General features: G+C 40.0%; 2 protein-coding genes across 2 annotated transcripts in view; one reads left to right on the forward strand and one right to left on the reverse strand.

The window, feature by feature from the left end:
* Positions 1-21798, reverse strand: part of T265_14103 (hypothetical protein) — a gene marked incomplete at both ends in the record, with an annotated part of 29998 nt that extends 8200 nt beyond the window's left edge. Inside the window, 2 exons of the mRNA XM_009172051.1 lie at positions 6721-6819; positions 21510-21798. Coding sequence (XP_009170315.1) covers positions 6721-6819; positions 21510-21600 — 190 coding nt within the window. The remainder of the gene's footprint in view (positions 1-6720; positions 6820-21509) is intronic.
* On the forward strand, positions 14200-21894 carry T265_14102 (hypothetical protein; the record flags this gene model as incomplete). The annotated part of the gene is made up of 3 exons (XM_009172050.1): positions 14200-14396; positions 20136-20267; positions 21678-21894. Coding segments are annotated over 3 exons (543 nt in total), but the record flags the coding sequence as incomplete, so codon positions are not given.
* Between the last annotated feature and the right edge of the window lie 2708 nt (positions 21895-24602).

Raw genomic sequence — 24602 nt, forward strand, 5'->3', positions numbered from 1 at the left:
ATATATATATATATATATATATATATATATGTATTCGGCTGAGTGCTCTTATCCTTTAAATGGTAGTGCCTCAGTTTAACCGAGCATGTTTGCTTTTGTGTGGACAGCACCACATTCAAATCAATGAAGCAACTCCTGTATCATTTTTTTCTATCAGGCGAATAATATCTTTAGATAGACAGCTCATTAGGAACCTATTCTGACGTGACTGCGACTGGTTTTTGTCATTTTGAATAAGTAGATTAAATGTACTTAGCACAACATTCAACTATCCATTCATTATACGACGGAACCGTCCTTTGAGTTACGGAACAACGGTCCTAAATGTGGCTATACCAGCATTCTTGAACCAAAGCTGTTTGTTTCAGTCACCTCTTTTATTCGGATTTTGGATTTTTCGCAGAGATTGTTCAACCATGCTTAAGGTAGCATATGTCGCAAGCAAATCACCATCGAAATGCCGGTCAAACTGTCTCCAGTGAGATTAGAAAAACAACATGACATGAAATGTGACTTTTGAGGTTGTCTATAAGTAGCAGACGCTTGGGGAACGACCGAGCTATTCATCAAGTCACACTAATTATGAGATTGAAGTGTGCGAATCAGCTAAACGTCTCATCAGTCACCGGCCCAAATACCATCTTGGAGGTTATTAGTTAAGATTTTCAATCCATCCATCAATTACACGTTGCTAGTGGTTTACAGTAAAGAGGGAACTTGTAGGGTGATTGCTGGTCTTTCAGCATATGTTGGTTCGGTCTGCGGAGCTAAATAAGCAAATCACATCAAAGTACATTATTACATTCAGACTAAGAGAGGCTAACGGTTGGTTACTATTATAAAATTAATGAAATTTTCCCCTGAAATTTCGTCCTACCTCTGAGATCAATCCATACTGAAAAGCCAAGGAACACTTTAGAGCAGTCTCATCCCTATTGAGAGTCATCAGTTGTACGTGTCTCATGAAACTGCAACCTTCTATCCATTGGCTGAAGACTTAGCCGTTCGGCCTCGAGAGGCCGAAAAGCAGTGTGATCAGCCCTCGCATGGACAGCATAAAGCGCCACTCACCCTTCCGTTACGTGGATACCTTTCGACTGACTTATCGAGCAATAAATTCTCACGTAAAAACTTCACTCATTTGGTGAAATTATTCTTCTGGGCCACTTGTAGGCTGAGCATAATGTGAGGGCTAATCATCCTGCTGTTGAGGCATTCCAGGCCGAACGGGTAAGCTTCGAACCAATGTAGAAAATTTTGCGGGTTAAAGATCTATGAGTTTTTTAGACGCGAACAGCTGGCGATTTCCAATTGAGATCAGCCGTGCTGTGCTTCTTGACTTTTCAGCATAGATTGACGTCGGTGGGAATTGAAAATCATAAAATCTCACACCAGGAATAATGAAATTGATAAAATTACTCTGCATGTTGAGGATACTGACCACGAAGTGAAAAAATATAATGGAGGTAATACGAATTGGTTACCGAATTTCTGAAATGTTGGATTTTAAGGTTCCACACAAACTTGGGACGTATACAATATATATATATATATATATATATATATAGTAGGGCGCAGCCACTCCTACCATTAACTGTAGCTAATGTGCTGAATTAGTTCCTGTATTTGGAAAATATTCACTCATGGACATTCAGAGGATTGACGAGTTAGGAGACGGCACTCTAGTAATGTTTTTCGGCTTTTAAGATAGCTGAAAAATTTTATATCACTATTTGGTAAGTGCTGCACACACCATAGTTTGGAAGTCCAAAACATCCAACCAGTTTTGTTTCTTTCCAGTGTTTCACCTGTGGTCACTTGATTTGGAATGAATGATGCTATGCAAATACAATGGAGTCATCTGTCAAATAAATGGATCATCGTTGATAATTATCACGCACTGGTATGGAAAGCCTGATGAGAAATATGGGGGTATAGTCGGAGTTAGGTTACTAAATCTGTGCCAGTTGAAATGTGGAATTTTGGACCGTTATGTAAGGCTAAGTCAGGACTGCATATTGTTTACCCATGAAAGAAGGTATCTGTTCCGGAATAGGAAGGTTGTATGTGCGTACACAAGTCGTTGGCCACCAAAACCGTTCTTGCTTGACGCTGCAATTTACACTTAAGTTCAACAAAAACAAAGACTGTTCAGGTAGTGTTTGACCCCTTCAGGTGGTTTATGCACACAAAAGAGTAAAATCGATGAAAATCACAATCATTGTTTAACAGGAATGACCTGAAGCAGGTGTTGATACTACTGACCCTAGATCAATTAGCCAGACTGCACGCACATGTGCACAGATTCATCCAGAAATGTGACCTCATTGTATGTTGTCGCTGAGCTACCTCGCAGACCTGTCAGGTAGATGACAGGAAGCATATGCAAAAATGAAGATTTCACTGAATTCACATTGCTATCAAACTTCAGTAAAAATCTTGGATTCTATCCCATTGGTGACTCCACAAAAAGAATATAAATTAGCCGTTCAGCTGCAAATCCTACTCTGCTTGGTACTGGAAGAACTTCCGCCATTGCATGAATTAAACTAGTGTCAATTTGGAAATTCGATTGTTGTTTTTTGTAACCTACTTTGCTTCGAGATTCTGTTCTCCGATTTCAGGGAAGAAGCGTTCACCTGATTTTTCTGCTACTTGTGTCATCTACCAGTCCTGTTACAAAAAGGTGGTCACGTTTACGTAGGTGAAACAATTCAAAGATTGTCTCAAAGAATGATTAAAAACATACTGAAGTACCTGATAAAAACCACGATAATAAGTCAAACCATACGGTCAGGCGGCAACTTCATCGAAAAATAAGAATGTAATGAGCCCAATAAGTTTTGAAAATAATCTAAGGCAATCGGGTCATTACGTATCTGATTTATTCGGGAGCAAACTTATATACACACAATTTTTAAAGCATAATCCGTACATACGTTAGGCTTAGATTTCCGTTGTTCTTTGTGTGGATCGTCAAGTGTCTTTTTTCTACTTTCACTGTCAAGTGATCTACCATAAATTTAAATGTGTATTTGACGTAGCAGCTGACGAAAGTAAATGGACTGCGGATGTGTCAAAAACTGCATTTTATTACGTTGCTGGTGCGGTCACTCCAAGTATGTCAGTGTTGCAAACCACTACTGTGGTGGCTTTACTTAGGTTAGTGTCCGAGAAAAGGAAGTACATTCCTTTAGACCGTAAATGGAGCATCTGCGCAGGGATACTATCGAAGGCTAGCAGTTGTGATCATGATTTATATGGTACATATGAAAATAAACCTGGAAGTTTGCCCCATATGCGAATCCTCCAATTTTACTCTGGATTACTTGGTACAATTATACTTCCATGTTGACAGAATATGTCGTTGTACACAATCAGGTGAGATCTAAATAAGCAGTTGAACAGTAAGTCTTCGGGATGTATGATACCCAGCCGGAAACTCCAGTGCATTCATTAGCACCCTCAGGTACTAGCTAGTTATTTTCGTCATGTCAATTATAGCTCCACGTAACACGGGATAAACTTCTATCATGTGAGCTCATAGTTGTCTCAGTTGACGCTGACAAATTGAATCAGTTTATGTTCGAGCAGCCACCAAAAATAGTTGTAAAAGGCAAGAGGCGATTCCATCTCGAAGGAAAGGAATAGAATAATTGGTCGCAAAATTAAGGCGTGTGTGAGGGGGTATTGGTTGTATAAACATATCCGCACTTAAGACTTTTGCCTACTGGCACAATGGTGCTTTATTCCTTGTGAGGACCTCAACATGATATTTTAAGGGTACTCAATCATCGGAGTGACTCGGCTGTTGAAAACAAAAATGAACTCTGCCTACAGACTCACGGAAAATCAAATCTTTTAACTATTTAGTGCTGTCAGTTAACATCACCACTTTGAAAACCTCCAGGGCTTAGTTCAAAATAAAGCATGGGATTGATTACCTGATATAAGTTTGCTGAAGATAAATTACGACGTTAAGAAGGATGATAAATTTGAAGGCTTCGCAGTTGACCCCGAATACTAACGCTTGCCGACCAGGTTAATACTCCTCCTCTACAAAAGACCAACTCGTACCAACGATAAAGTACACAATCTATTTAAGTTAATTCACATCTGAAATCATCCCATCCTGTTCCTGTGCATTACCATCAAGGGTAAGCAGGATAGCTCATGCTTTGAAATTATCGCCTGTCCCAATAATGATTTACTATCTTATCAAAAAGCTGAACTTTCGTTGCTTCAGCGGATCACATACCGCCGTATATGTTGAAAAATAGTTGCGAAAGTTTACAGCTAGTTCATATGCAACACTTTTTGCAACAAGCAGGGAGCTTGAAGAAGGAATCCTGAGCGACCGTTTTCGATACACAGGCTTATTCAACTTACAGCCCGTTAAAAACACACAGGAACAAGGATGGAATACCTTGAGGTTGAAAAGTTTTTGAACTAATCCCCAAGGGGGAAATATACTACATTACATACATTACTATACATTGAAATATACTATGCCACCAGCGGCTCATCATTTAAAACGGCTGGTTCTATAAGCGTTGGTTCTTACCTAGTGTTAATGGCTTGGTTTACCTGGTAGCTTAGCATGTAATATCAGCACGCTCCATTCTTTCGAATATGTCACATTTGATATATGTATGGTAGAAGCTGTGTTGAAAAAAAGGAACTTCAAAGGTCCCGGTGCCTGAAGGCTTAGTGTATTTGTAGGTTTTTGGATAAATTAGCTGCCTTGATTATCAGAGGCCTGAATGACTGCGTTCTGTTTCCAACAGTCCAACTTAGGCATGATTTCGTGGCCTTTTGTGCAGTTTACACTTGTGATTTATCAGCAGATCAGGGAAGATCCATATAATGACAAGTTCTTGGTACACCTCGTGTGGAATTGGTATCATAAATATTAACGTTCGTGGGAGGTGTGCCCTGCATAGATACATGTGCCATGTGACAGTGAAGGCTTACTTGATCAAATTTGTATACTGGATATTCACCAAAATTCTTTTTGTTAGAATCTGTCACTTCATTCGACCGTCATAAAGATGATAAAACTGATGAAGTTTATTTCTTTGACCGTCCTAACTTTATGTCGAACGAGAAATTCAGAGGTTCATCCCGAGAAGTCCGGCTGAATAGTCAAGACAGGAGAGCATAAGAATGGTATTAAGGAAAATGCGTTGTTCTCTGCATTCCAGCTAGACGCCCAAGTTGATTCGTTAAAACCAGCAAGTCTAATTATGTATGTGTCCGTAGGCCAGTCGCCCCTATTTACCGAACAACACGGCAGTTGGATGGATGTGTCACGTGTGAGCTACGGACCAAAATAAGGCGTGCCCTGACTGGTCAAAATGCAAACCAATCTGGATCGGGGATCTTCAACTCTACGCTTCTCGCCTCCCCCTCCTCACGGAGTTGTCATAATGTCTCTTTATCTCCATCCAGAGCTGTCTGAAGCAACGTTGCCTTTTGGTGCACCATGGTGGGCGCAGCAAGAAGCCAAAAAACGATACAGAGTTGCACGACGGTTCAACAAGTCATAATAGTATGTTAGACAGTTATTTCGGCCTAATGCACTTTTTAAAGCCCTTCTCAACTGCTTGGGACGCGGTTCAGAGGCAAGGCTTATGGTGGCCCTGATCCATATTATAACGGCGATTTCCGAAAAGCACAACAACGTGAAACGTGTATCAACAGACTTTAGAAATCAAGGGTAGTCCGGTATAACCTAAGTACTGAAATAAGGTGTTTCGGGTTCTTCTAATTTCCAGACGTGATTATGAGCAATGAACATTCAGGTCAATGTAGAATTTCGAAATTCCAAAGTCGCTGCCGTTTAATATTGCTAAGCTTTGAGTTATAAGTAGGTCTGTTTCAAACCTGATGCTATTTAGAAGCAAGCCATTTCATTGACATTGCACGTAAATTATGAGCTAGTACCTTACTGAGTACTGTGAACTTCAGTGACAAGTACTTCCAATAATAAAGTGCCAACCTACTGGGTGTTTTTCTCGGGATCCAACCAGCGACTTCACTGTGACCACGCACCAGTAAGACCACTTTAAATAGGAATCGGGTTTTTCGGCAGAGTTGGATAACACCTGTCATTTATTATTTATCATTTATCATTTATGCATTATTTATTGTTATTAGAATAGCGGCTGTAAGCACCAGAGAAGGTCTTGTTGCCACATATGTATTTGGTTGATTTTTGCATAGAACCGAATCTTATCAAGTGACTTTTACAAGCAACTAAAAATAATCAGAACAGAATTTCACAACGCCTATAGCGTGGCCAAATTTCTTCAGAAAAGTCGATAAAACATTTTGGGCTGAAATGACATTTTTAATTTTGTTTCTACAAGCTGAACGTTTCAAATATACAGCCATCCACGTTGTGTTGAAGCGTCGTCAATTCCAGTGGAGATTTGCCGGCTTTCCGTTCTTATCCCTCACATGCCAAATCAGTAGGCTACATACCACAACATGTCACTTTGGTTTTTGGGAAATGGGCTCACACACATTGGGGTTCTCGAATGTCCACAAGATGTTTTCCGTAGATGCCTATCATTTTAAACGTTTGATGGCAATTCTAATCCAAGTGGCGTCGGTGGTAATGAGAATGTAACCTAAGAGTATGGAATTAGCGTAAAAGAGACCATATCGTCTGCGAAGTATGTGTACATAAAATAGACCAAATAATATTTCACTTACCTGAAGAAGGCTTCATTGAAAACATTTTAGAGCCAGCGTACTTGGCGCTGGCCAACTTCCTGTTTCGGCACATTGTGTCCAGAACAATGATTAACAGGACTGTGGATACAAGGAGAAATCCTCAGTTTGGTCAACGCATCAAAGAATATTTTTAAACATACAATCGAGTAAAACGAAGTAGAGACTATCTGCTGCCTTCTTCAATCAAAACCCGTCTGAAAATTTGCAGTCTGGGTAAAATGAGTTCTTCTAAGGAGCTTGTATGATGAACCTTTTAGTGACAAACAACAATACGCAATGTTGTCACAGAAAAAATGTGCTAAATACAATATCATGTTTTAAGCTTAGTCTCTAAAACTACTTTTGTTTTCTATCCAATATATCCATTGGATGTCCAGATTTACCTAATTAGTCAAAGAAATACTAACCAGCGTATTCATTGTGTTTATTATGTAGCAAATAATACTGTTGTTTTTTTTGCGAACTCAGGTTTTTGAGCACCCTTCTTTACCATCAACTTTCTATAAGTTATATCGAGCTAGCTTAGCATCAACCTCTCCCATAAAGTCTTGCTCGGACACGAGTGATTGATTGAATGATCGCGGTACTTTGTATAATGAATACATTTACTTGCATTTTCACGGAAGGCATCTTTGTATGTCCGTACTAGGTTTTTGATGTGATTTTCATGGTGTTCAACTTTTATACTAAACACAGTTTTTAACCTTTTTACAATTTGTCCTTATTTTTCGTACTTGAACGTTTACTACCTGGTTGTGGATAGTCACTAAAATAATAGCATTTGGGCATTCTATCACATCTTCCATTCTGGTTGTACGCTAGAGAAATGGTGATTTTGTGACACTAGTATTTTTTAGACTGCTGAGTTCCAATTACGATGGCTATTGAGTCTGTTTTGAAAACGCGCAGTGCTGGCAGTAATGGAGAAATCAAAAGAAATGACATCCGAGCATTTGGGGCGTTTGAACGGACATCAGTATAAGCTTTCAAGATATTGAACTACTGTCCTAAGTGTCACCATAACTGCTTGTTCAAATGAATACTGCCTACTGTTCACTCAGCCCCTAGCGCCCAGTTCAATGCACAAGGACGATGCTCGTCCTGAAACCAATCAACGAAATTTACAGATGCTTACTGGGATACGAAGTCGTCTTCTTCGGAGATAGTTGCTGTATTGTACTGCTAATTTTATCAGTCGTTTTTCGTCTCACAGTGTGTGCTCAATATGCACATGTTGTTCAACGGCGCGTTGACTAGACCAACCTCTGTGTTTTTTGTATGCTTAAGTTGAAAAAAAAGTTTGGCAGTGATAAAGGAACTAGCCAATTTTGATGTCTTGATCCTACAATTGAGGATAACTCCATTTTTGTTACTGTGAACATGAAAAATTCGAGTGTTCCACTCATGTCAGGTTGAACAGGTAAAAGAACTGTCTTTTTGGGTTATGCATTTAAGCAAATACAACGTATTGTCTTTCGTAAAGCACGGTAGACTGGCCAGTACGCGCGTTTTTCTTGTGTCACGCCCATTAAACTAAGAGGAACGTAGTGGATTTTCTTTTCAGAAGGAGTTGGACACGATCGGCGGAATGTATCTTTGATTCATTGAACAAGATTTGCTTCGATGAAGATCTAGAAAATGAGTCAGAATTCCTCATCAGCCTGTGAGAAAACTAATATCCAGACAGGTTCTCTGGAAGGCACTTGGACGTCCAGGATACCAAATGGTTGAAAGTGCCAGAAAAGCCTGTTCTTTGGGCTTAAACCACGGAGGCAATTTAAATGGATACTTACCAGTAAGGGGACCCGGAAAATCTTTTGAAAGAAATTCCTTTCGGCTTGTCCATATGCGTCCTCAGCAAACCATTTATTAGCCAAGTATGAAGGAAATTACAGACTATCTCATCAGATTATATCGGCGTGCATGTCACCCTGCCATTTGGTCCACCAACAAGACAAACTTTCTGACGATTGATTATACATTTCCCAGCTAGTTTGCGCAATGGAAAACCATGTGCAATTACCAATTTCATTTTAACTCATTCTGTGAACGAAGGGCACCCCGAGAGTTCTTCAGCAACCTTTTTTCGGACAAATTGGCCGAACTCTATCGGAGTTAAAATTTTGGACGCCACAGAAGCCAATACCGTGAGAACGCACTACTCTGAACTCTGTAGTCAGAACCATTTCCCCCGGGTACTAGCTCTCTCGTTTCCAAATAGTACAGTGGTCGGAAAGCAGTCGCATTTTTTATGTTTACTTTTAAACAACCATGAGTCGATCGGTGACCAATGAATCTTACTCCGACCGACTAATATCAGTTTGATTTCATTAACCTCCGGAGGTCACAAAGGAATATAGCAAAGTTAGTCAATTTTCAGTTCACATTTCTTAAATTATGATATGTCCAGTTTGTGTAACGTATATGTATTACGAGGCTCATGTCACTTGGCAATCATGTACTTGGTAATCAAGCTTCACGGAGCTAAGATTAGATCTCTGTGGGGTGATCTGCGATGAGTTTTGTAGTGTGAGCTGCGCTATGTGAAACTTAATTGATACTACAGACCCAATACACGTTATGTTAAAATCCCTTTAAATATTGCTACTGCGACCTTTTGAATCTTATAACTGACGGGAAGTTCCAGGAAATATATCCCCAACAAACCTCCACTCTCCTGTCAAAGGAGACAGCCCTATCAGAACTCAACATGAAGCGATGGGTAACTGAGCTACTTTGGATAAATATGCTGGGTAGGAATAAGTTTGCGTGGAATACTTATGACTGTGATAAATAGAGGGCATAGTAACCGGCAAACTTCAGTTAAGGTGTTCAACGGGCTGACAAAGCCATTTACCAGAGTCAATAGTTTGCGCTTCACAGCCGCTGTTCCCTACAAATTCTGCACGGTATTCTCCATTTGTACCGCACTTCTACCAATCAAGTGGCCGAGGAGAACAGTAGGAAGACTATTGCTTTACGTATTGCATTCGCGTACGCCGATAAGTCCTTAAAGGTAGACACTTTATTGTTTGTCCCGGCTTCTTATCTAAAATAGTGGTTTCTGCCTAGCCACCCGGAGTATACCTTCCGAACGTTGAATAAACAGGCAATTTATGGTTCTGATAAGTTTCCTCCTGGGAGTATTAGAAGAGCTAGGGATCAACGCTTCAGAGCATCCTTCAGACGTTTACTGAAGGAAGCCCTCTATGAAAGTAACTGATTGTGAAAGCATTGTACAATTCAGGGTGAAAGCAATTTTCAGACAAATACTAGACGGTTTCTCGTTTGTTTGTGGCTGGGTTGTTAGAGTGAGTCATCACGCATGCCAGTAAACAGAAAATGCAGCGGATTCAGGCGCAGGCGCTTAAGTACCACAGTACACGGCAAGAAAATTCATGTAACACACTGGATACTGGTAGTCAATGGCGCGTCCGGTTTGTCAAATTTACTGGGTCACTTATTAAGGTTCCACATCAGAAACTTTTGCTGAAGCTTCCTTCATAATAGACTTTTGACCAATTTCATAAATGGTTTCAGGATTTCCTCAAAAGGTGCAAAATGTAAGTCAAGGTCAACAAAGAGCTTGCAGAAGACACACGTATTTTTATTTTGGTAACTGGGGCACCAGTCCTGGGTCCAAAACCCCTCAAGTCAAGACCTGATCCGTTCGTAAATATAATGCGATTGTGAGAAACTGTGGAAATCATAAAGATTGTTTACGTTGCAAGAACAAAGTCACGCTAAGTATAATCCAGCCAAAATTTTACCTGCCTTCGTCACATGGTGCTCCCCAAAAAGTCATCGGAAATGGGAATCCGCCCATAACCCAAATGGGTCAGGTGAAATAGCTCAAATCTGGTTAAGAATTGTGAAGCAGCGAACAGCAGTGAAACCTTTACTGAGCTATACTTTCCTGTCCATCACTAAATCACTGGCTAATGTTCCAGTTTGTGCTTGTCTTTGTGTTTATGCCACGTTTATATGGGCTCAAAATTTGAAAAGTGTTGTTTCACGAAATTCGCTTAAAGCTACCCACATTTGAAGCTCTGTCGCTATTAGGATTCAACTGTGTAGGGGTTGGTATTGGCGGCATTAGATGAAGGAATTGGCAAAAATCATGACTGTCTTATGCCGTGACCCAGCTACCGTGGTGCGCGTTCCAAAATACAAAGTGTATTCAATGATTCCTGTATGGTTTTGGTAGCACCTAGCTTTAACAGAACATGGCTCAGATCCATAACCTGGCAGGAAAGTTTCAGGTCTTGTGGAATTAAAAATCCTGATCTAAACGGCAGATGAGGATAGTGCCCAAAAGTTTCTGTCTGAGAGTGCATAAACCGAACATTGACCCGAAAGACTGTTGTAGGAGACGCTTAACTGACTTTGAATGCTAGTGTTTCTTAAGTTTGAGACACCAAACAGCACAAGCTTTGCGCTATAAGCAGTTTCTGAAGCGCGCTTCACCGGGCCTCTTAACAAATTCTGGGAATAAGCTCCAAATAAAAATTCCAACTCTGAGGCACATACCGGCTGCTCTTACAGTTTGGTGAAATTCCCGAATCGAATAGGGGTTTCACGTAGCGTGATGATGAATCTTTTCAGTCTGCCACTTGAAGTCTAAATTAGCACAAGGTTTTGAGTGTCAGATGTGAGGAAGGCCATTTGTGGATCTTTCTGGCGGCTGTCTCATTTGAGTCGTAGCAATTTGCGGCTCTGTGTACTACATCATGTGTGTAGTACATGATGACAGCGTAATATACGAAATACAAGGTTAAGGGAGACTCAGCAGCACTACCCAAATAAATATTATAATAAATCGAGTACCCTTTATAGTTAACGATATACTTACTAATGAGCTCTAATAAGCGGATGACTAGAAGGGGATGTCTTATAAGATCCGTGTTGACGAGATCGTGTCGAATAAGTTACATGACCTTGTATGGATTAGCTAATTTAGCTGTATGACCTTTACATCACTGAGTACCCCGATACCTGTTGGGAAGTAATCTGAATGAGCTCACTTCCTTTTGGTTCTGTGGACCTGAAGCCTATGTTAAGACGTTTCAGGTCAAGGCCAATAGACCAGAAAAGAATCGTTGTGTGTGGGTGGATTCTATGTCTATTTACCTCTCTATTCCAGCAGCAACAAACTCTTAATCAGAGTTTGGATCCTAGGTTACCCTTAGGTCAACTTCGAAGCTAAGGGCACGGCAGGACAAACGACCAACTTGTTAAGGCCAGTATATCAGAGAAATAGTCGTGACAACGATACTTCATATGACGTGCCTTACGCCTTGTAGGAAAATAAAGCCGAAAAATTGAACTTTCTTGGTAAGCCACACTAGTTCATCCCATTTAGGGGTCACATAATACTAGCGAACAATAAGTCGTTTGCGAAGCCAAACTCAAAACAAGCATTTTCACCCCTGCTACTCAATGTAGAAAGACTTTTTGAGGAGCGAAATGATGGAGATATTACACATAGTTGTTGACATTGTATCCACTGAAAAATTATTGAATATCCCACGATGTATACCGGGGCGCATTTTGCACATATTCGGAGCCATTGGAATGCTGCTGGAACTGTGCACCCGATTACAAGCTTAGGCAAGCCAGCCCAAAAGTACCTTCTGGTCGTGAAAAAACTGGAAAATAAGGTAAATGTAACGTGAAAAATGGTAAAATACAAAGGAAAATTTTAGGACCAAAGTAGTGCATTCACTGGCAGCAAATAGGAACCGTTTGCAAGCACCACCATGATAGGAGAAAGCGACGTTGTAAGAGCAGATACTGGTCAATATTTTCACGTGATATCTTTTGCTAATATGATGAGTGCCAAATACTCATTTCCCACAAGTAGAGAGATCGCTAGAACGAGATTCAACTTTCAGTTGAAATAGCAGATCTCACTATGGCCGCGTAGCTTCCCTACTCTGGAATCATTGAACAATATACATGATCTACAAGTAACACAAATCTCAATTACTTGGGCTGAGTACACATCTAAAGGGCCACTCCGAATTCGACGATCGCATGTTAATGTAGCCTATTCGGCCTTTATACTATCCGGTTGCCGGCTAGGTGCATTTCATATTCTGTGACATAAAACTGGGTTTTAATATTAGCTAGAATCGGTCAAGAGTAAAGTAACATCGATAAACCAACCAAGGGAGCACTCCGTATATTTTGCTTTTACCAATACTAGGTTTTCTGATAAAGCCAACAATAACTATTGTTTCAGCATTCCAACAGGCTATGTACGATTTCAGGCGAAAGCTGAGAAAAACATTCAGTTTCCATTGACAGTTTAGGGATAATAAAATTAGAACATAAGCATTGACTGAACCATCAATAATCGTTTTGGTCGCCAGGCGAAATTTCTTCAATTTACTCTCCAATTTATCCATGTACTCTGTGGCGTTTCCCTGTAAATCACACTGACCTCAGATAATCGGCAGCTCATTAGAAGCCCTTCCGATTTTAACAAAAGTCTAACGAGGGAAAATTTGCCCTTCAAGCTATGAGTCATATTTTACGATGATCTGTCATCCAAACGGAGGCAGTACTGTTTGGAAAAGTTTAATTTGTAATGCGTCAGAATTGGCAGGATGGAACTGAAGTTCACCTCTGGCGCACCAAGTAAAAGTTGTTATATCACGGCGGTTCGGTGTAAAATCCCGGCTATTTGAACTACTGACATTTACCGCCCGTTTTGCTTTGTTTCAGCGTAATAGTGCACACAATAGTTTTTGTTCTCTCCGTTAAGCTTGGCAGTTTTTGAAGGCAAACGCAGCGGTAAAGTTGGTATCACCTAACCCGAGCTACTAGCTTTTCCATCAGTATCAAATCATTATCAGGAACATTTTTTCAGCTTACATTTATTAACCAATTAACCATCAATTCTGAACATCTATGCATTCCACTTGACGGTCTTGGGAATGGAATTGCTATACACCGAGCTGCTATGATCGTGGCCAACCGTTTAGGCGGTCCAAGCGCAAAAGAGAGCTTGACGTTAAAAAACAGGAACCCAGATGGCTGCGAAATGAATGTTTACCTGAGTGGGGTCAGCTTCAAAAATACAAAAAAGTATTCTGCTGATTATTTAACTCAACTCATGCCTTACGTTATGTGGAGTCAGTTTAAACTCCGTGTCAAAGTGCACGATTTCGCCTGCAGCTATGCACTTGCATATGTGGATGTACACAGAACCTATTTGTCGTGCGCATTACTTGGTCATCATTTGAAATCGATTTCTTTTTATGAATTTTGGTCTTCTTTAAATTTGCATATGTGTCGGCTAATGTTGTATACAAAAATCTCCAATGTTTTTCACTGTGTATAAGTTTTGCTTATACTGAGCCCATGTAAATTTCATCTTGTAAGTGAAGTCAGTCTGTGCTGAAAAGCCCAGGAGCACTGCATAGCGGTCTCATCCTCATTTGGAATCACCAGAAAAATCCAGAGGGTTTGAAACTCGTAACCTTCTAGCCACAAGCAACCTATCAACAGTGCGACAAACTCACAGTTTCGGAGAACCTCATCAGTGCTGTGCTTTTGCAGCACGCTTGCTGCATTCAAAAATAAGCACGCTGGGGGACCATAAACACATCATCAAAAACAGAGAAATCAATATTTTCAACGAATATACCGTTTAGCTTTGGGTAAGGCCAACATCACGAGAGTTCGTTTTGTGAAGGCAAGTGTGAAGTGGATTCACAACTTAAGAGGTTTACATTCAACAAGGAACATGTATAAACCTTCGGCTTTTGTAAACTTTCACCCCCATCTTATACTACCTTAACCAAAACAGGTATATGTAAATTTCTTAATAAACATGTGCGCCTAAACTCTTTTGTAAGAAAGCTTCTTCAGAGGCGACTCCTAAGAAGGGCATGAAATCTGGCGTTCTGAAATTTTCAGCTCTCGAAAAGGAAGAGTTTCTGAAGGGAGCATGACCGACATATTCAATAGCGGTCAAACAGAGCAGAATAAGAGTGATATTCTGAGCACGTTTTGAAACACCCACAGATGAGTTTAGGCTACATTGTAATAATCTTGCTCGGGAGTTGAAATGGCCATTTTAACGGAGAAGCAAACCGGTCGTATAGTTAAGCGGACACAAGGCAATGAATAGCCACTGATATTTGTGAGAAGTAGGTCTACAACAGTGCTTGGTGAACAGAACATCTGGTGTTTCGGTGTGACTGCAATTTCGGAAGAATTTTAGTAAAGATACAATAGAAGCTCCCAAAAAAGCTGGTCAAAGAGTAAGATGCTGTTACGTTGAATGAATGATGTGCTCCATGCAGACAAAAGAAGACATCGGACAAAAGGTTAATCCGATTCTGACTAGTGGTACCATCCACGTTTTGACCGCCAGTTTCTACTAGATAGAAGGACTTGTTTATTCCAGCTATTGAATCCCAGTTCATACAACCACGTACCAGGAATAAAAAAGTCAGTTGTAATGGGCCAGGATGTTCAGGAAGTCTGGACCCTGGCTTGGGTATTCAAAGGTTTTGGACACGGTAAACTGAAAAGAATCTAGAAATTGTTCATAAACCAAATCGTCCCAACAACTGTTCTAATAATTATTTTCAGATACTTCGCAAACTGTATATTTGATGCAAGCTGCCATAAATTACTTAAACTTAAACTGACAATAAACATTTTGCGGACGTTATAAACTGCACTTAAGCTGAACATGCGGTCACACTAAATTCCCCTGTAAAGATTTTTTATTGTTGCAAAAAGGTACGGAACATTCCTCCAGTTGCAACTTGGAAATTTATATACTCAGATATGTGAATATAAAAATGGACCGATTAGGTTTGCTCTTTTCAAGCAGTAGTTTAAAGCAAGGTAGGATGATCTCATTGCTCTGCTAAAAGCGCACTCTGCGGCAAACTTTCTTCGCTAGCATTTCTGTTGAGTACGTAAAACAAGGCCTTCGGCAGTTTTACATCTCTCCATCCCGACTGGACTGTGTGCTACCTCTAAATGGAGTTGAATAAGGACAGCATTTGTAACAACACAGGCCCGCTGCACCAACGAGTGAAATGGAATTTAACTGCATTATTTAGAGTCAAGTTCTGGAGGTTGCTAAGTGAACTCATCTACGAATGAAAGTATTTTCGTGTCTGAGTTAATTGGTCTGAGAGATTAGCTCGTTGTCAATAAGTGATTCCGACGGGTTCATTTTGAAGTCTGCTTGTTGAAAAAACGCAAGTTGACTTGACAACCTCTCCACATGAAGCCATGCTCGATTACCTATGGTAGTGTATATACATATACAGATTGACAAACGGCCCTTACGGAAGTTAATATTGAACAATTATTTGGTTATTTACGCTAAAAAATGCACTAGAGAATCTGACAAAATAATTAGCTTGCAGAAGTTTCTTTCAGCCGTGGATACAGTCCTAATACAGGTGAACCGTTAACATTGTCTTTGAACCGCTATACTCCTTAAAGCACGTTGATCTGTCAGTTATGCTCTGTTGGCACATTTCTGCATGGTGGATGGAACCCAAGTTACACCAGTCTTTCAAGGAATCCGTCGGAATCAGTCGGATAGCCTTTGTTTACCGATTTTCCCCGACGGTTTTCGTGAACCAGTTGACAAAATGAAGACTACAGCGTTCGATTAACCAACTAAATATTTAACTTGCAGCTCTCACCTGAGAATTTGTCCATGAAATTTTCGTAAAAGCATAACATCAATAGCCTAACTCACAATTCAAATGATACCACAACATTTTAAATGGATTTTGGAGATATTCTTGCTGATCATCGCATTCATAATTAAACGTACCAGTGCAAAACAATCCAAGAACAGATACTGTTGCTATGAGCGGGATCAGCAGTTCATTCTTTGATTCAGCTTTCATAGTAGGAATCGGAATGTAGAGCACTATTCTTTCACTATCCAGTGCGCCATTGTGGTACTGTTTTTACTGGTAAGGTTTACTTGATGAAGTAGACCACAATTAACCAGGAATAATCAATTAGCACCAAAATGTCAGAGGCTAAATGTAGGTTAATTCTGTTGAAAAGCGTCTGGTTTACACTCTCGTCATGACATTTTTAATGTGGGTTTATGGTACCAGGTCACGACTTTGTTTATTGGTTCATTTAACTGTAACAGTTTTTTCTGCATTTTAAGAAAGAATCAATAAATCCACATTATCTACAGCACTTGGGTTGGTCACAATTCAAGTACAGTTTTGTGCTAAATTGACTTAGTGGCATACAACTTTAGCAAGTTGCAAAATAAGTGTAATTGTTTATCCATATGAATTCAAATGTCCATGGACCAAAAGCCAACTCCTGGAAAATTAAGACAATTCAAAAACCTCTTTGGATTATGGTTGGCACCTTCAACCACATCGCAATAGTCTAACTAAATCTAAGCTCACTGGTAACAGGACAATATTCCACTTATAAATCATACCGCGTTCAGCGCCAAATTTTATTGTTATGTTTTCCCGGAATCACATTATGCTATTTTACAGGCCATTTTATGGACAGAAGAAGATACTAGCATTATGAGTGACGTGAAAACAAATACACTTGCTTGGAGTGGATGTAACCCAAAAATAACCCAGAAATCGGAGAAACCGATGTCAACGCTCACGGTAACAGGGATAATCTAGCTTTTATTCATCCCTTACAAGAGGTTTTTAGTGAGTCCGAAAAATGATTGTAAAAGCGACAATTGAAATATTAGGCGGTAATTAAATTGCTTGAAAATGCTAGTTAGAATGACGTGTACTGCGCGCTGCACGCTGATAAATTTCGGGTACGACCTAAAAATGATATCCCCCAGTTGTGTCTAGTAATTTACGGTTTTGTGTTTTACCGCTGCTTGGCTAACGGTTTCAAGATAACCTCGTAACAGCGACCTGAGGCATTTTTAGGAACTTTAGCTAAACAAATCGGTAGGCACGGTTCCTTTTTTGAGATTATCGTTGAACAATAGTAGAAAATGAGTATATTTCTGGCACCATTCAAAAAGAGTTAGATTTTTTAAATACGATAATTGAACTACTTTGCTTGTTAGGTCGAGGACTTTTCCAACGAAATGAACAGCTAACCACTCAGACTAATTTGCTGAAATTGAATACCTCGTATGCGCATTCTAGCAAGCAACATGGACATCTTTACAGTGATACAGTTTTTTATTTTACAAGGTGTATTTGACTTCCTCTTAACGAAGCTAGTTCAGGTGTGGCGTTAATCTGCAAGCAAACAAACAAACAAGTTAGACAGGCATCAAATTTTAATTAGCAGTCACTCATTTAGATTTATTCAACACAAGCTGTCGCTAACATTGTGATTTTTATTCAACAAATTCACTTGCAAATTATAATCTCCATCCACATTCAGCAATCCTGCCGAAACTGCAGCTGCTCTCTGGTACTACACACCTAAAGCCACTCTTGCAGAGTTTACTGAACATTCCTTTTTGACCAGCTATTGTTAAAAACCAAACCATAAAAAGCGAAACAAAACCACTCTTAAGTGCGAATATTACAGTAGACTCCACATCAATACAAGATGCAAAGATACTTTCCAACTTTGAGCTCGTGAATTTGCTGTTGCATGGTAAAACACTGCACAAACAATTACTTAATGTGTATTAAATAACGCTTAGTTTTGACGAAATTTCGGCTCACTGAGGAGGTAAAAAACGAACAGGTAAGTGGCGGAAGCAACTATCTTATACCAGAAACAACTAAGTACCAGAAAGCACCTAACGCGAAGAGTTTTCTAAAAACTTTAAGATATATCCTGCACTGTTTATTTACTGATTCGTAAACCGAACAGTCTGTGCCATAGGTTGCATATGAACACGTAGCTAAAAAAATTCTAAAAAAGAAGGCACGAAAAAACAAAAATAAGCCAGTATGACCAGAGGGACACCTAACTCAAAATGGTTGACTTACCTATGGAAAACAGGCTAAGAATGACGGAAACAGCTACGAGAGGAGTGACTGCATCCATGTGAGCTAAGGCGTACTGCATTATCCGTCACCCGGAATAAATTTATCAGAGACAGAACATTAATTTGATTTGGCGGGCCTAAGCCCTATAGGTCATGTTGTACTGTCAACCCTGAGGTAACCTTTTACCGACCATTTTGACCCAATTAACTTTGATCGCACTGGAGCTTTGAATAAAGATGGTTAGCCTGTCACTCATCTTAAGCTTAGTTCTCCGACGTCTGGTCCGTACACGATTTGGTTGAAAGTGCAAGGATTGGTTTTCAGAGGAACTGGGTGAGAAATGTTGCTAACAGGAAGAAATGTCAGATTTAGTGATTCAGAAGTGCGTGACGGGTCTCTCCTCATTCGATTCTGTAGAGTACAAGGAAGCGTAGTTTGTGATTCAAAAGCACGCGGCTTTAAAAACTGTGGCGTAATCGGTGGAAACGGGTAGTCATTTGCATTAGGGTCTCATTTAGGAAGAACTACGAACAACATCAATTTGTGAGTAACTTATATAGAGGAATAATACACAAGTCGCGTGAGCTTTCCATAAAAAATGTACACTTGACGAACTAGCCTACATCTGACCATACCGGAACGGTTTCCTTGAAAGAAGAATAATCCGATCTCTATCCTCTCTAATTGCAAGCCAATGACGGTTTGATGACGATTAAAAAAATTGCTCATATTTAAACGGTTGGTCCCTAAATTAATAACTGGTGATTGCGAGTTCAACTCCCTTCAGAAATTCATGAACTGCGCTCTACTCTATTAGTGAATGGGTGGAATAGTTACACGCTACTTCATGGTTTTTTGACATAATTTGAAAGTGGCGGAATTTTCTGGAAAATACTTTTTTATATTGATAAATAAGATTAACTTAAGTTCAGCTGAAATTTATCATTTATGTATTGTCCGAACGAGAAACTATGCTTAGTAACAAGTGCTGTCTTTTACTGAAATTAGAACTCACAACGAAGTGATCACACTTCAGATGTTACGCCTCCCAATAAAACTACACTTGAACCTGTTTTACTGATATTTGGTCTACACAGGTCTACAAAAGACGAGTAGCTGCTGTGGAGGATGTTGCAGCTTGTTGATTTTAGGCACTTCTACTGTACAGGTATAGGTACTTCTATCATTAACCATTCAGTCGTGGAGACAGCAAAACAGACAGATGTTAAAAAGGATATTTCGAAAAGAATTTTCAACGCTGTTACTGCTACAAACCCATCATGGAGTTTGAAACTCACTTAATCAGATAGCATTTGATAGAATCAACCCAAAGCAGTTACTGCCTTGGTTTAGTGACTGTAACTCAGTGCACCGTAGTCCAGCTTCAACCGACTGTGCTGCAAGACAGCCATCTGATGTTTCGGTTAGAACCACATTCAGGGTAACAAGGTGGCTTTCGAGAATAAACAGGAGGTCCCACAACCAATGTCGCCAGTTTTGGAGCACATTACACAGGTCAAATACATGATTTGTTATTACCTGAACATGATTCTAACTGATTATTTAGCGGCCGTTATGCAGTACCATCAGTCGAATAAACTCTGACCCCGCAACTACCTGGTGAGCCCCAACATGGTCAAAAACAGTTCTTGGCTGCCGAATATTTTGTAGCAGCCTTATGAGTAGTGCGTTTTATCTATACAGTGCACTGCGATGCTCGGAATATCATATCACTTGAAACATAGAACGCTCTTTGTGTAGCACATTCCCCAAAGGGTATCAAAAAACAAAATTTTAGGTAACTTTTGACATAATCTTCAGTTAACGCCAACTTTCTTAGCAAATGGGTGTTTGTTGCAACATTTTATTTGTATGTTTATGTTCACTTTTATGTTTCGAAGGCTCAAGCTGCCCGGCAAGTGAAAAGATGTTGCTGCGGAACTGTTCAGAGCTTTTGTCAACCTTGCAATTAGCAAAAAAAGTGGAAGGCAGTAGGTTTTCTTCAGAATCGTAAATGAGCGACAGCTCAGTTGGAGCAGCTAAAGAGACAATTCACTATATGGCCATCATTATTCTCACCATACTTTAACGTTGTGCTTGACGTTATTCAGACTATAAATCATACTGTTTAGCGGACGCTACAGTTTTTCCTTTTCAGAAATACCTAATTTCCGGCACAAGTCTGTCGCATTAACCATTGGGTATCGATTACTGATTTGATGTTAAAACTATAGCCTATATTGTACCCTTAGTAACTTGCTCTACTGCGATTGATTTTGTTCATTGGCTTGTTCAAGCAATTGTAATAGTGTTTTGGCTCCACGTGGTCTTCACGTGATCCACATGAAGTAGAATGAGTTTTATTCTTCATCTAACCCCTTTTAATGCCGTTGTGAATTCACCGGTGAAATTACGTGTTGCTTTGCTCTATTGACAACTTCCAACTGCACTGGCTAAGCACGAGTATTTCGCAGTCCGAACGGGGTCCTGCTAAGTGGGCTAAACAAGCGCATTTCTAAAGCTTGTGAAACCAATTCCAAGACGTCAGTAATGAGACAAAGTGATACGTCGCTATTTCTGACTGAACTAGACAGCTCTATTTCCATGGGTCAGTAACGTCATGCGGCAATAGCATAAAAGCTGATATTTTGTGCAGATGAGTAGGTAAATCCTTATCCATTATCAACAAAGAGACCACGGGGATTACGAAAATTGCTAAACTTCATGAGCCGTTTCATGAGTGTTTAAAAATCCTTCAAAAACCTCTCAATAAAGTATATGATGTGAATGGGTAGTTGAAACAGACTTACTTACAAATCAAGAATACTGAAAGGGCACATCCAAAAGCAGTTAGAGGTACGACTAGTGCTGAGGTATCTGCTGTGTCCTGGACGTTGGCGTTCATTTGAATACGGTCAAAACATTATTCTTGCCCCCAGTAAATGACACTCCTAAGAAATCAAGTAATGCATTCACCGTCAGGCGAAGTTCAGGATGAATCTTCTCGTAAGTTCACTGACAATATGGTTTTTCACCCCGATGAGGTGCCATAGAAGTGTGATAGCAGTCTCAAAGAATGCTCACAAAGGAATCCTGACGGCAGTTACAAGAAACCTTGAGACTTTTCACCAACTGAAGCTTTGTATTAAGGTCACGGGTTTTGTTCTCATCCTCGTCAACGACTTAGCCAATCGCCGAATAGTAAGGTTTGAAACACTGTTTGAAAATGTTTGAACATGGAATTCTCGTCATGCAGGTGTTGATACGCTATTGTGTTGCGTGCGTTGGTTGCAGCACTTAGCTCTATCGATCACACAGTTTAAGTGTAGTTTCTAAAGCACGAACAAAAGCGCTATTATGTTCATAAGCTGGTAGTGCTCTGGATGCCTTTCAGGTGACTTCGTTGTGTGCCGCTATTCGTGTGAGATTTGACACAATTACCATTTTAGTTTCTAACACTCAGCATTCATCTGTTTGCCACAAGCAGTGTGCTGCAAATTGGTTCAGGTAGTCGAAATGAAAGAAAATGAGCTAATTATGGGAGGACCGGGAGCGAGCGGTTCTCTGAGCACTTGTGCTTTATGGTCGGTTGATTCATTTCGGTAGTTAAGTTGGTGTTCCGTTGTGTTAGTACCTTGAAATAGTGTGAATCCGCTCAGCTGTTGGCCTGATGTCACTAGCATGGAAGTGATGAAAAATTTGTGTTTGTTTTTAAATTGAGGGAAAATGACAATTTTGAAACATTATTATGAAAAGCTGGTGTTGATATCTCAAAAGGTCGTATAACTGCATGTAGATTGACTTAAGACATTTGACACTCTGAAGAATCGTTTTACAAATACATTCTCAACATCTTAAAAAGGAAGTGAAACATTCGCATGCGGGTGTTTCAAGATAGCAGCAACAGTCTCATTTCATCTCGAGCCCTCTGTAAAGAGCGTGAGGCTTCTCAGTCTCTAGTATTCCCGACACGCTTCTGTGTTTTGCAATACCATAAGATCAACCCAATCAGTGTTTTGAATTTCGCTGTTCCAAGTAAGGGAATAACATCCGTTAGGGGGCGTTCGATGACAAGTATGACCGGTAGAACTGCGTAGAGTGCCCGTTGTAATTCGGTGAAAATGAAAATGGACGCCTAACCGTGCCGTATATTAGGAACCGTTTGATGAACCGGAGTTAAAGCGAGTTGTTGTTGTTTCTGCTAAGGCGGAATTGTGGTCCAGGTCAAACGTGCAAGTTTTTTCTTCTCAATCCTTTTGGCTTTATATACCGGGTCAACTACTGTCTTTTGCGAGGGCACCCACGAACAGGTTTTATTTGCTTGACTAGACAGAGAGTATAGTTAGGCTGTGTTGCTTCTGACTTGCTTTCCTTCGATTTACGTGGATAATTTGTGCAGCCTTCAGAAGAAATCGACCATCCCGGTGTTACTTTCACGGAGTCTAACTGAAAATCTCCCCAAGGTTGCTTTCACCTTTCATCAGTCGGAAATGTTTCACCAGAAAGGTCGCTAAAAATATAATTTTTCTGGTTCTTTTTCTGTTGTTTTTGGTCTATTTTGCTCAGTCTGCACCATAAATTTGTAGTCAGGGAAAATAGTTCAGAGAGTCTTGGTGTCATGGACAAAAAGCAATTGCTCCACGCAGTTGCTGCCGGAGGTTGTGACAATTATTATAGCCAGTATCGCATACAGTCCATGGCTTGTGTTAACCTAAGTCTTATATGATCTCCTTACACCTCGATATGCCTCCGGTTCCATTTTTGTTTTTTTCTTCATTTTTTACCCATGATTTCCGAATACAACCCACTTCGCTGCTCTGAAAGAGTGCAGTTTTCAGTTTCCTCGACGACTAAAATTATAAGTAGGCTAGTTTTCTGCATTCTAAGCCAAGTTCGCATAATTATAATGAAAATTACTTAACAAAAAAGTGGAAATTTCCGAAAGTTACATAAATCTTAGATAAACAAGCTCGAGTGTAAACAGAAAGGCTGAAGGTCTCGCACCAAGCTTCGCGGAATTAATCTGTTTTATGCCTCTTCGTCGAAAAAGATCCGAATGACATTTTAAAGTCAGTTTCCTAAAGCCATCCTTTACATTTACTGTGTAGGTAACTTTTAGACTGACACATCGCCTATCCCGTTTTGGAAAACGGGTTTATCCAGTTTTAGGGTTGTGGCTACAAGAGTCCACCACCTGGTCTCTTTGTCATATAGGGACGGAGAAACTTCAGCAAATGTCATCCATACGGTAAGTGGGAAGAGCTCTTGACTGCAACACACTAATAAACATATTAACAGACATAACGCACTAATAATAAAATTGCAGCCGCTCGTAGTTTTTATATTGTACATTGGTTAGTCTCGAATAAATCCTCGTCCTGGATAAGGATCAAGTTGCCTGAATGTTTCATTCAGTATTTTCAGCTACGGTCGTGAGACAATTTAAAGTTTTTTTCAAGACGTTACAGCGCGTAATCAGCTCATCTTCAATACCTGCGTCTCACGTTAATGCACACTTTGCTGTTGTATGGATATGATAATGCATTTACTCTACCCACCACAGGCAATTCCGAAAAAAGTTCGTTGTCGCGTTTATCCATTTACCTTCGCTACTCTGCCAACATGATTGATTTCCTGGAAGTAATTAAGAATCATATATCATGCTATCGTGCTATTCTCAGCTTGTTTATTGCTTTTCAATTCTTTTGTCAACCATCGCCTCTCGATATGATAACCGGTTGCATAGTATATTGTCTACGAAAGGTAAGCCTGGGAACTCCGATTCTTTGATAGCTATATCTGAGTTCACCCGAATACAACCCACTTCGCTGCTCTGAAAGAGTGCAGTTTTCAGTTTCCTCGACGACTAAAATTATAAGTAGGCTAGTTTTCTGCATTCTAAGCCAA

The sequence above is a fragment of the Opisthorchis viverrini genome, assembly GCF_000715545.1.
Source record: "Opisthorchis viverrini unplaced genomic scaffold opera_v5_143, whole genome shotgun sequence".
NCBI lineage: Eukaryota > Metazoa > Platyhelminthes > Trematoda > Opisthorchiida > Opisthorchiidae > Opisthorchis > Opisthorchis viverrini.